This window comes from Vipera ursinii, assembly GCF_947247035.1.
Source record: "Vipera ursinii genome assembly, chromosome: 3".
Classification (NCBI taxonomy): domain Eukaryota; kingdom Metazoa; phylum Chordata; class Lepidosauria; order Squamata; family Viperidae; genus Vipera; species Vipera ursinii.
Genome location: NC_139516.1, coordinates 48,836,911 through 48,849,883, shown reverse-complemented (window position 1 = coordinate 48,849,883; position 12,973 = coordinate 48,836,911). Strand labels below are relative to the sequence as shown.

The 12,973-nt window shown below is 39.5% G+C and overlaps 1 protein-coding gene across 1 annotated transcript in view; it reads right to left on the bottom strand.

Moving 5' to 3' along the window:
* LOC310638849 (uncharacterized protein) overlaps positions 1-12,973 on the bottom strand; it is a gene marked incomplete at its 5' end in the record, with an annotated part of 36,008 nt that overhangs the window by 20,235 nt on the left and 2,800 nt on the right. The window contains one exon of the mRNA XM_083360210.1: positions 2,523-2,601. Within this exon, the coding sequence (XP_083216336.1) occupies positions 2,523-2,601 (79 nt within the window). The remainder of the gene's footprint in view (positions 1-2,522; positions 2,602-12,973) is intronic.

Below are 12,973 nucleotides of genomic sequence, written 5' to 3'. Positions count from 1 at the left end.
CCTCTTCTTAAAAATCTCCAGTGATGGAGCGCCCACGATTTCTGGGGGTAAGATGTTCCACTGATTGATAATCAAGCACTGGGATTTCAGCACCCTCTTCCACCCACTGTTTTTCTTTTATTAAAGCTCTGTTCATATTATGATATATTGGACTCAGATCCTTATTTTGCACGTCCATATCTTATTTCATTCACAACACAAACATCCTTCCCTTTGTGCAAAGGAAGTAGGCAGGGTCAGCTGGGAAAGTATCAGGCGCAAGAAATTCGGGAATTATCTTCAAATTTTATCTAATTTTATTAGTCTTAGAATCATGCCCACTCTTAATTATTTTGCTTTTGAAGATACTCTTTAGTGAATTATTTGGTTGCTCCATAGTTTATCATTGTTTAATAAAACAAAGTTTATAACCATTTCTCAGTATTTTCTAACATATTTCTATTTAGTCCAAGGAAACTTAATTCCTGCTGGGCAACATTGTTCTTCGAATTAATCCCAATTGAGACATTTCTCTTCCAAATAAAATCATATCAATTTCTCTCCATTCCTCCTTGGGGTTTATCTTAAGAAGTTTCTGGGAAGCTAAAATATAATTCTAACTCCCGCTAGTTTGGTGTTATCTGCAAAGAAGAAAGAGCAGCAAACATATTTGATTTTGGTGCACAGTATGCAATATAAGGAGGCAAATATGCAAAAAAAAACAAATTTGCTATAACAATCTCACTTTATTAAAAGTGAATTACAGAGTAAAGCAAAATAGCTAATTTTTTAACAACAATTTAAACCTACATCACATAATTATCAGATCAAAAACTGAAAGCAAACACATTTTTTCAATCCAGTACACAACTTAGATCAGACATGTCAAACACAAGGCCCGGGGGCCGGATCCGGCCCGCGAAGTAGTTTCATGTGGCCCGCGAAGCCATGCTGGAAACAGTGAGGGAACGGCCCCCACTGCCTTGGCCCTGGCCCAGAGACCCTCCTTCTGCCAGAGACCCTCAGATCTGTCCCACTCCTGCCTGGGCCCCCATAGGCACCCTTGATGCGAACAATGTAGAGCTGGCCACGCCCACCCAGTAGGCCACGCCCACCCTGGCCATACCCACCCGCCCCCCTGAGGGCAACCGCAATGCTGATGCGGCCCTCAATGAAATTGAGTTTGACACCCCTAACTTAGATGATCATTTCTTTCCAAATGCATATTATTATATAGTTTTGCTATATTCTAAACCCAATATAACCAAGGTTTCTCATAAGTCAACAACCCAAACTTTCAATATATAATTTAAATTACATTTACTTCTTTGAATCTCAATTTTCCTCTCAGTATATTAATAAAAATATAAATATAAAATCAAAATGGATAATTAAAGGGCAGATCCAAATCAGGTGTGTTACTTCCTTCAAATTTATTACATTTCCAGCATTAAAAAATTGACAGACAGCCTTCATTCAACATCCAGCAAAGTATCTCATGAAAAACATATTTTGGATGAATTAATCTCGTGTTCACAGATACATATTTAATAGTTTTTAAAACACAGTCACTCGCTGGTTCTTTAAAAACATTTCAACTTTGTACTCCAAAGGTCTTCTCAATTTTCAACACTTATTATGAATTTTTTTTCAGTTGTTTATATAGATGGACATTCTGCCAAAATCTCTTCCAAAGCGCCCATAATTTAGCTCCTAATACATTGGGTCTAGGCCAAGAAACGTCGGAAGTCCTGAGAGGAAAAAAAAGTCTTTGTCTTGCACCAGATAAGTAAAAAAACGGACTAGGCAGCTCATACAGACAAACAAGTGACTAATTTAGACATACAGACATGTCTATGAAAAGGAGGGGCAATACAGTAAAAGGACCAATGGGAAAGAAAATGCAGAACATTAAACAAATACCAGCTTAACAACACAGCTATTTCTTGTTTGGTATGATTAATACTGATTTATTAATTAGATTAATTAGATTATTGATTAGATTAGAGCTCAAGAAAAGGTGCTCGAGACACTATTGCCTCCACAACAATAGTCTTGTGGGATAAGTTGATGTGAGAGATGCCGACTAGCCCAAAGTAACCTGCTGTAACTGAGAGTGGACTTGAACCTGGCTCCTTCCACTCCAAATAATATAAGATACGCTTTCACTGTAATTTACAGGTACGTTTAATGGTTCCAAAGTGAAATATAATACTTTTTTTTATGGTGGCTGCAAGCAAGTGCCCAGCACAATTGAAGTGACTCACCTTTATTGCCTCCCTCTTCCACTTCGAGTAGTGTTTTTGAAAACTATATTTTTTAAATTATAAATTTGTTTCCATTTATTTATTTGCATAGAAACTATCTAGCATGTGCTATGGTGGCATGCTAGATAGTCCTAGAGATGACGACATAAGTTGTTAGAGATAACAACATAGGTTATATTAAGCAAGATTGTTAACCATGATAGTGTAGGGCTGTTATTAAATCCAGTAGTAGACTTACCAAATTAGATATTGGAACAAACTGATAGATGGACCTACCATTGGTTTTGATTTCTGGGTCTGTACATTCTGCTACATACTGTTGCTGGTGGTAGTTGTTGTCCTAAATTGGCAAAGACTGTGAAAAGAAATGACAGTATCTTAGCTGACTTATAGATAACTGTTGACATGTGTGAGTAGTTCTAGATAGAAACTGCAGATGACATTAATAGTACTCCCTTGTTTTCAATTCTATGTGCATCTTGCAGTAGATTAGTCCTCCATTATTTAACACAAGGGAGAATTTTAATTTAGATAAGAAAAAATTGATCTAATTCTTCTACCCTGTAGTTTGCAAGATATTTGATTAAAATCTAATTGCATATTTCTGCTTGAAGAGTCTGCATAGATTTTATTGCACCATAGAGGCGAACTATAAACAATGGATGACGTGATGCATTTGGGGTGGCACTTTAAATATCTGATACAGGTAGTCCTCAACTTACAACAGTTCATTTAGTGACTGTTTGAAGTTGCAATGGCATTGAAAAAAGTGACTTATAACCATTTTTCACAATTATGACTGTTGCAGCATCCCCCATAGTCCTGTGATTTACATTCAGATGCTTGTCAACTAGTTCATATTTATGACAGTTGCAGTGTTCCGAGGTCATATGATCACCTTTTGTGACCTTCTGACAAACAAATCAATGGGGGGAAGCCAGGGTCACTTAACAAGGGCGTTACTAATTTAACAACTGCAGTGATTCACTTAATGTGGCAAGGAAAGTCATAAAATGGGGCAAAACTCACTTAGCAAATTTCTCACTTAAGAACATCAATTTGGGGTTCAGTTGTGGCTCTAAGTCAAGGACCACCTGTATAAGGTAGAGGAAATATGCCCAACTATACAGTTTCATCAGAATGTTCAAAAAAAGTGATATTGAACTTAATTACGGCAGCAAGACGTTTAATAGGGCAATACTGGAAGAAGGAAGAACTGCCGACTATAGAGGAATGGACTTTAAAAGTTTCTAATCTGGCGGAAATGGCAAAGATTTCGGCGTATTTGAAAGACCATTCGCAACAACGATATATCATGGAGTGGAAAAAATGGATTGATTACATCCAGAATAAATATGGGACTAAAAAGTTTCATTTAGCATTTGAATAAGTATTGATGGGACATTTATATTGCTTGTAGTCATTTTTTACGAGCTAAAGGGCGATAGACCTAATAGCTTATTGTAGTTAGCATATGGTAGTTTATGAGTGTTTTTTACTTTTATACCTTGTATTTAGCTCTGGGAAGTCGGGGAGGGGGGAAGGGGAGGGGGGGAGGGTTGGGCTGGGTTGGGAAGGGGGGAGGGGGTGGGGAGGGGTTGGTTCGTTAAAGATAAAATGTATTGAAAAACTTTTCAATAAAAAAAGAATGTTCAAAAAAAGAATACACGAATGAACTATTGCCTCCTACTGGTGTGGTGGGAAGGCAAATTAGCTTGGAACTAAACAGATGGCATCTCGTGACCAGTGGAAATCCAACTCCTGAATTCATAAACAATATGGCGCACAAATTAATTTTATAGGAATTACTTTATTAATACCAGCCCCAGATCATCCTGTACTAGATTGGTTGAAGGAACAGGAATCAACCCAATATACATCTGCAGATACATATATTCGTGAAAAGGGAATGATAAAGAATTTGCCACAGTTTATTACAATCCTCATAGTTAAAATTAGCTGAAATTGACAGATATTTAAGCAGTGTTTTCTTTTTCTTGGTGTTGGATGTAGCAAGAGCAGTTCTGTATGCTCTGTTGATAATATTGTAATAGGTAAAAATAAAAGCATCTAAAAAAAAAGAATACTCTGTAGAATTGAATAAACAGTTTGATAATAAGGTTCAAATGCCCTGATGAATATTTGTTAGGGCATCCCATTATTCCAAACCCAATAAATAACACCCAACTTTAGATAACAGTCTATTAAAGAAATAATAGACAAAAGATTCACTATTTTAAAAAGTACAGTGTTTAGTCAAAATAGAGCAATAACTTCACAAGAGAAGGAAGCTTAATCTGCCACATTCCTGTACAAAAATTAAGTGCCACTAATAGTTTTATTTAATATGGACTTATAACTAAGCACAGTTATAGACATAGGATAAATCCCCCTAAATTTTGTTTATAAAAGTAGACAAATATATATAAACATTGATTTCCAATATCTTGCTTTGACTACCAATCAGCAACAACAACAACAAAAACAACAGGTCAGTCCAGGAGTCCAACCAACATCATACAATATTTACATATCTTTAACTACGACATCTCTTGTGTATGCCCCATCTGTACGCAAGATGGCAGCAAAACCTTACAAACTTGCCAGGGCACCAACAGTGCTAGAATATATATTATATAAGGTCTCCCAAGTTAGTCTAATCAATTGTCTGATTCATTATTTCTCAGTTCATTTCCTCACTGTTATTTATTTTGTCTTCGAGCATCACCCAATCATCTTTGTATTGTTATAAAAGTAATAAGAACTTTATATCACTTTAGCAATAGCCAAGTACATTTGTAAGACTCCATCACCCCCTAGTGAAGGAAAGTAGTTTTTCATATTGCTAAAACCTTAATTGTTCATCTATGATATGCTAATATTTAACAGGGATATCTACAAGCAGGGAGAGGGTGTCATAAAAGTCAAGCAGCCACAAGCCCTGATCAAAACCGAACCCTTTTTTATGTAGCTTGCTTGTGTTGGAAGACAAAAAAAAGCAATAAGTTTTTTTCTCCTCCCAACAACAGACTGAAAAAATGCTGGTTCTCACCAGTAAATTGATTGACTAGATAGCAGGGACCACATCCTTTCATTTCCTGCCACAAATTGTAAAGGAAATAGTTACCATTTCCTGTCAGTCAAGCTGGACATATCAATCAGCTGCCCAGAGAGAAAAGTCGGAATGATCTGCAGGATAGAACAGCCTGGGGCTACCTGCAGGAGTCCCTGGGCTTTTGTCTGCAGAGCCACTTTGTAGAGCAAAGGCATACAAGTCCTTTGATATATTATTGAAGATATAAAACCAGCTCCGTGGTTTGCTTCTAGTTGCACCACAATGTGATAGAATAATTGTGAGCAGCTCAACACTGTAAACCTCATTCAATTCAATATAAGCATAGAACAGTAGGATTGGAAGGGATCTTGGAGGTCTTCTAGTCTAACCCCTTGCCCATGGCAGGAGATCCTATATCATTCCAGACTTTCTTTGGGCTTGACAGGATGGATACATGTGAACATAGAAAAAATAACAGAACAAAATAATAGAATTTGAAGGGACGCTGGAGGTCCTCCAGTCCCACCCACCCCCCTCCACCCAAGCAGGAGAGTCTATACCGTTTCAGACAAATGGCTGTCCAAGCTCTTCTTTAAAAAATTCCAGCACCCACAACTTCTGCAGGCAAGCCATTGATGCTGAATTTATCAGGATAAATTACTTTTAAGAGCCTTTCTCTACTGTTAAGTTGAAATGACATCTACTCATCCTTGCAAACAAAAGTGCTGGCATAAAATATGTTTTCTCTATTTTCTCATATCAAGTCTCTAGTGCCTGGTTTACCCTGACTGGAGAATGTGTCATATGTTAGAAGCCAGATGATAGATTTTCTTCTGAGTACTCACATTTTCTTTCAACATGAGACCAACCATTAGGGGAACACCCACCGATGGAGCATTAGAATTGATATAGCATGGGCCTCACTTTTTTTCTTAATACAATATAGATGATGCCTTCAGGACTCTCTCTGACTCATCCAGGCCAGTTTACATGTTCATGTTAAAATAATATAAAACTAAGCAACATATAGAAAATCACAAGGATAAAAATATGTTAATGAAGTTTCCCATTCATCCAGGTAGAGTTGTCTGGAAGTTGAGTCATGGCAACTGGACTTCTTGTTCAAAACATTTCACTGCTTATCCAAATAGCTTCTTCAGACTGAGCAAGTTGATTAAGGGGACCCCATATATGTTCTCTAGGGAGATTTCATTTCTCACCTAATCTGGATAGGCTCTTTCTGCCTACTCATTTAATGAGCCTCGCCACCCACTACTGGTTATCTGACTTTACCTCCAAGATAGTGAGTGGTGAAGAAATGCTATTCACCTAAAGGCTGTCACTGGAGGAGTGTCAGAATGGGGTGGGGCATTATTTTTGTATCAGTACATCTAATGACAATTTAAAAGTGACTCATTTCCAGGGTGGGGTTGAAATAAATGCCACATTACAGGGCCAAAATAGATGTTATCAGAGCATAATTGTGCTGTGGTTAAGTGCAAGCAGGGACAGGACCTCTATTGTGTATAGTTCAGTGGGAGTATGAGAAAACCCAATTCCAAACTGAAATTTGTTAAGACTGTGAATTTCTCACAGTAAAATCTGCAATGGAGTTCTGTTAGAATGAGTGATGGCTACCCTATATTGGATCTACCAGGACTACAGCTTGGAACATTCATTATAATACAGCTTTTGATTAGTCCTTTCCATTAATTCTTGCTACTGGATCTTCTTGGATTGGATGAAATCTAAAAAGGCTTCCTCTTGGACTGATATCTTACAGTAATAAGGAAATCTGATTCTGAACTGGATACCTTGATTGATTCTTCGGTTCAGTTCAACCATATCCATGTTATACCCTTCAGTCATAATCAGTGATCTTTCTCCATATATTTTTCAAACAACCAGAGGTTAACCAGGACAGTTTCTGATCCTACTTGATTTATTGTTGGAATTTTTTTAGTGGTATATTTCTCCAGTATTTCTGTATCTGATTGGAGCAGAACATTATTTAATACTTCCCTCCCCCATTGCGTAGGCCCTAGAGTCAGTTAAGCATAGTGCGGTGTTTCTCAATCTTGGCAACTTTAAAATATGTTGACTTCAACTCCCAGCATAACCATTACACTGGGGGAATTTGGGAGTTGAACTCCATACCTCTTAAAAGTTGCCACAGTTGAGAAATACTGGTTAAGGCATTAGGCTAGAAACTACAAGACTCTAGTCCTACCCTAGGCACAAAGCCAACTGGGCGAACTTAGACCAGTCACTTCTCTCATACCTTGGAAAGAGGCATTGGCAATCTACTTCTGAAAAATGCTATCAAGAAAATTGCAGGGAACAGTCTCCAGGAATCAAAACTGATTTAAAAGCACATATTTTTCCCCCATAGCCATTGCTGTCTCGCCATGGATTGCCAAACAGCTCGCTGGTGTGCCAGCAGCAACAACCCAACTCTACATCCACTGCTAGTCTCATTGTCTTCCTTTTTTTGCCTACACAAGGCAGAACACCCTCCCTACTGGCAAGGCAGAAGTAGACAAAAGCTACCAGTTCTCTAAAAGTTCTTCCTGAAGAAAAAGCAAGACATAAATACCATCATTCAAATATATACATTTGAATGGTTGCAACATTTTTTTCACCTGATCGAGCTTGTTCAGGCAACAGCAGGAGCACTATCAAAACTCACACTCGCTTTGCCTGGACAAACCCAGAGAAGACTTGCCTAGGCAAAGCAGGAACAAAGCTTGAAGCACTTTTGAGAGTTGACTAACACATGGGTGAAGCCATCTGCAATGGCAGCAATTTCAATGTAGTCTTTTTATAGAATTAAAGTGTTGATAATGATCTTAAGAGATCATTAGTCCCAGATCAGTATGAAACATACTACATAATTTCCAGCCTCTATATGAAGTAAAGCAGAACTTACCACTTCATGTGACAGCCTGTTACAAAGCCACCTTGTAAAAATAATAAAAGCAGGATATATCTATCTATCTATAAAGGTAAAGGTAAAGGTTCCCCCACACATGTGTGCTAGTCGTTTCCGACTCTAGAGGCCGGTGCTCATCTCCGTTTCAAAGCCGAAGAGCTAGCGCTTGTCCGAGGACGTCTCCGTGGTCATGTGGCTGGCATGACTAGACGCCAAAGGTGCACGGAACGCTGTTACCTTCCCACCGTAGTGGTCCCTATTTTTCTACTTGCATTTTTACATGCTTTCGAACTGCTAGGTTGGCAGAAGCTGGGACGAGTAACAGGCGCTCACTCTGTTACGTGGCACTCAGGATTCAACCCACCAAACTGCCGGCCATCTGATCGACATGCTCAGCGTCCTATTTTTAAAAAGTTTGGAATCAAAATTGTCCAATATTTTTGAACAATTTTGTTTTGATCTCCATAAGCAACTAACTTTGAAAAATTCAACCAGTACTATACCTTTAGAATATGAACCTCTCTTCAAAGAAGCACAGCTCAACAGTCTTACTGCGCAAGAGAATATATCTGACTTTTTTATTTGGCTTCTAACTTGGATGGAATGAATAATAAAGTATAGCTACATATAGCATGCTTTCTACTTAGGTCAGATTTCCTTTTGGATTAGAGGACTCTGAGCTATCCTATATTTACATATCTGTAAATAAAACATTTCCAAATAGACCTTTTGAGGCAAAAGGTCCCGCTAAAGGGTAGCATATCCATTTCTCTATATCAGGAAAAAAAAAGCTTTTTTGTTAACTGACCTTCCAACTCGTATTTCTACAAATCTATATGGTCCTTTAACCTGCTCACGTGATATCGAAGGGTGAGGAAAGAATGTGAATGCCACATCTCTTTGGCATTTCTTCCCACACTGAAGTAATTTAATTTAATAATTAATTTAATAATTTGATTTCTATACCGCCCTTCTCCCGAAGGACTCAGGGCGGTGAACAGGGCAATACACAATAAAAATCAAATACAAAAATTAAAAAACCATTAAAAAACCATTAAACATCATGCCCATAAAATCAATACATATTAAGTTAAAACTAATTTTAAAAACCCAACCCCATCCCGTCAGACCAGGCCAGCTTGTTCGAAAAAGAATGTTTTAAGATCACGCCGGAAGGAGCGAAGGTCGGGGGCCATCCGGAGCTCAACCGGTAAGCGGTTCCAGAGGTCTGGCGCGCCCACAGAGAACGCTCTCCCCCTGGGGGTCACCAATCGGCATTCTTTGATCTGCGGCACCCTGAGGAGGCCCTCTCTGTGGGAGCGCACTGGACAGAGGGAAGTTGACGCCGGTCGCAGGTGTTGCTGTAGGTAATCCGGACCCATGCCATGAAGGGCTTTGTACGTCATAACTAACACCTTGAACCTCACCCGGAGAGCAACCAATGCAGCTCGCGGAGCAGAGGTGTAACATGGGAGTATCGGGAAACTTCCAAGACGACTCGCGCGGCTGCATTCTGCACCAGCTGGAGTCTCCAGGTGGACCTCAATGGCAGCCCCATGTAGAGAGCATTACAGTAGTCTAGACGAGAGGTCACGAGCGCATGAGTGACTGTGCGCAAGGCATCCCGGTCTAGATAGGGCCACAACTGGCGCACCAGGTGAACCTGGGCAAAGGCCCCCCTAGTCACAGCTCCAATATGCTCTTCCAAAGAGAGCTGTGAGTCTAGAAGGACCCCCAAGTTGCGGGCCCTATCTACGGGGGGTAATAGCTCACCCCCCATGGCCAATGATGGAATAATCGGAATTTCCTGGGATGCCGGCACGAACAGCCACTCAGTCTTGTCAGGGTTGAGTCGAAGCCTGTTCCTCCCCATCCAGACCCGGACTGCCTCCAGGCAACGGGACATCACGTCGAGGGCATCACTGGGGTGGTTTGGGGTCGAAATAAAAAGCTGGGTATCATCAGCATACTGGTGATACCCAACTCCAAAACCACGAATGATCTCACCCAGCGGCTTCATATAGATGTTGAACAGGAGAGGCGAGAGAACCGATCCCTGAGGAACTCCACAAATGAGAGGTCTCAGGGTCGATCTCTGCCCCCCTGCTAACACCGACTGCGAACGTCCCAGGAGGTAAGAGGAGAACCACTGGAGAACTGTGCCTCCCACTCCTAACCCCCTGAGACGTCGCAGCAGGATACCATGGTCGATGGTATCAAAAGCCGCTGAGAGGTCTAAAAGGACTAGGACAGAGGAACAACCCCTGTCCCGAGCCCGCCAGAGATCATTCTCCAGCGCGACCAATGCCGTCTCCGTGCTGTACCCGGGCCTGAAACCCGATTGGTACGGGTCTAGGTAGTCAGCTTCCTCCAAGAACAAAGGGAGCTGATGCGCCACCACACTCTCAACAAGTAGAAAGATGAAATATTTTTTTCCTATTCATATTCCTTTGAATATGAGTGGCAATATCCACATAGTTGAAAAGCTAGTAAAGCACCGATCCACAAGAAAATATCATAAACTTGAATAGACTGATGTAAGTAATCACATCTGAGCAGGCTTCTCTCTTTAGGCCTTCCATACTGGCTATTTCTTCATATTTGGATCTCCCTTCCTGTGTAGCTGAAGAATTCTTGTCATCCCCAAATTCTGACAGATACTTAGTTGCAAGCGTCAATACAGATTAAATGCATGGTTGCATGTAACCTGCTCCTTGTTTTTTATAAAAACAGGAGCTGCCTGGAGGCTGATTCTTATTAGGTGCTGCAGCAAATATATTAATTGAGATATATCAGATATGATATGACATGATTTAAAATATTTATTCACTACCCATTCTCTTAATACCTCTGGAAGCACTGAAAGATCTTATTCTCCTGTTGTAGTTCTAACAAAAATTACCTCTCCAAAGAGGATATTTACAGTGGAAGAATTTCTACTGATGCCCCCCAAGGCAATATGTAAAGATTTGAGAAAATTCTCATTATTTCTTAACAATTATTTACTATTATTCATGTTTACATTTTGTATGTCACTTTTCAAGATCGACTATTCCTGGGGGTGCTTTAACATCTTAAAATTATATCATAACATTTTTGCAAAGTAAAGCAATTAAAAACAGATGTAAGCAATAAAAGCAGGTTAGTTAAGTTGAGCTTTTCTGTGATGTGTAACTTTAAAATATTAAGCAAACAGCTTCACCATGATCATAAATCTGAATTAAAACAATGTACAAGCCAATTAGATAAATAGCAAAGGAATACAAAAGATAGAAAAATGCCCAAGCTAAAAGCTACAAAACAATCTGCCAAAGAGGCAAAAAATCACAGAAATAAACAAAAAGCCTGAATTTAATATCATATATATAATATATGTGTATGTCTGTAGCATATAAAGACAGGGGGAAAAAACATTCAAAAATTATCCAGAGATAATTTTCTTATGCAATATCACAGTCGTTACCCAAAATTCAGCAGCAACAGCAATCACACCCTGATTATTGTCACGTTTTTAAAAATATATGGTTTAGTAAAAGGTTCGGAAGAAAAAATGGTTTTCCTTGTTGCTGGAAAGACAATAAAGTACCAAGTAAAGAATTTAATAACTGTAAAGAATGCAATGAAGTATTAAAGGTATCCAGATGTGTCTTACTGGGAAGGGCATTCTGGAGTTGGCAGGGAAGGGTACCCAGAGAACTTGCCTCAGCAAGATAAAATCACATAATATGAGATCAGAGTGCCTGAGTGGCTTTACGTAAATTAATGTGAACTCCTTCCTACCATAGGCCTGCATCAGGTTAAGGAGTCAATTATTTTTCTATTGAGAAGAGAACTCTCTATTTATCCAAGCAAACAACAAATTCACAGCATCTGGAGGCAGGTTGTTCCACTGATTAATTGTTCTAACAGCCAGGAAGTTTGGCCTTAGTTCTAGGTTGCTTCTCTCTTTGGTTAGCTTCCATCCGTTGCTTCTTGTCCTGCCAAAATCGTCTTCTTTCTAGCTTGATTTTTAAGTTAGAAGTTGTATGTCCAATATCTTTTATTTTATTGTCTGAACTTTACCCCTATGCATCTGTTTTACTATATTGAACTGGAGTGCCTTATATCCTACAACCACAACCACTCCTCTCTCATGTCCTCCCATTCTGGTTAGGCAGAATGGGCAGTAGGCAGTCAAGTAATGACTAGAGAAGGATACAGGAAATTCCCATACTGTAGCAAGGTAAGCCACACAGGAGTAAGAGCCCTCTAATACTATATCTAGTACAATTGAACACAAGTAGTCCTGTTTAAGGGATGATCACAAGAACATCTCTGTGGAATAGTAGGGCTATTCTTGTCATTTGGCAGATAACATCACTCAGATACATTCAGAGCTGAATTCCAATTGGGCATGCCCAGTCTTGTAAAATTATTGGTAGAGATTTTGAGGTGTGATTCCTATAGAAGTAAATACAGTCTTTCAAACGAAGCTTAGTCACCTGGCTATTAGATTATGATCCTTCCTGTTTGGTCAAGGTTGCCTGGTAGGTGACCTATGGTTGGTTCCATGTGGCAGTATCACCTTCATTAAGGAAAAGGGTTGTCCACTCAACCTTGAAGAAAGCAATGGTGAGCTCCCTCTTTGAGAAGTCTTTGCTGGACTCAACAATTCTGGACATTTTTTGTCCAGTTTTCAACCTACCCTTTTTAAACCGAGAAAGTGGCTAAGATCCAGCTCCAGGGCATTCTGGGGGAAAG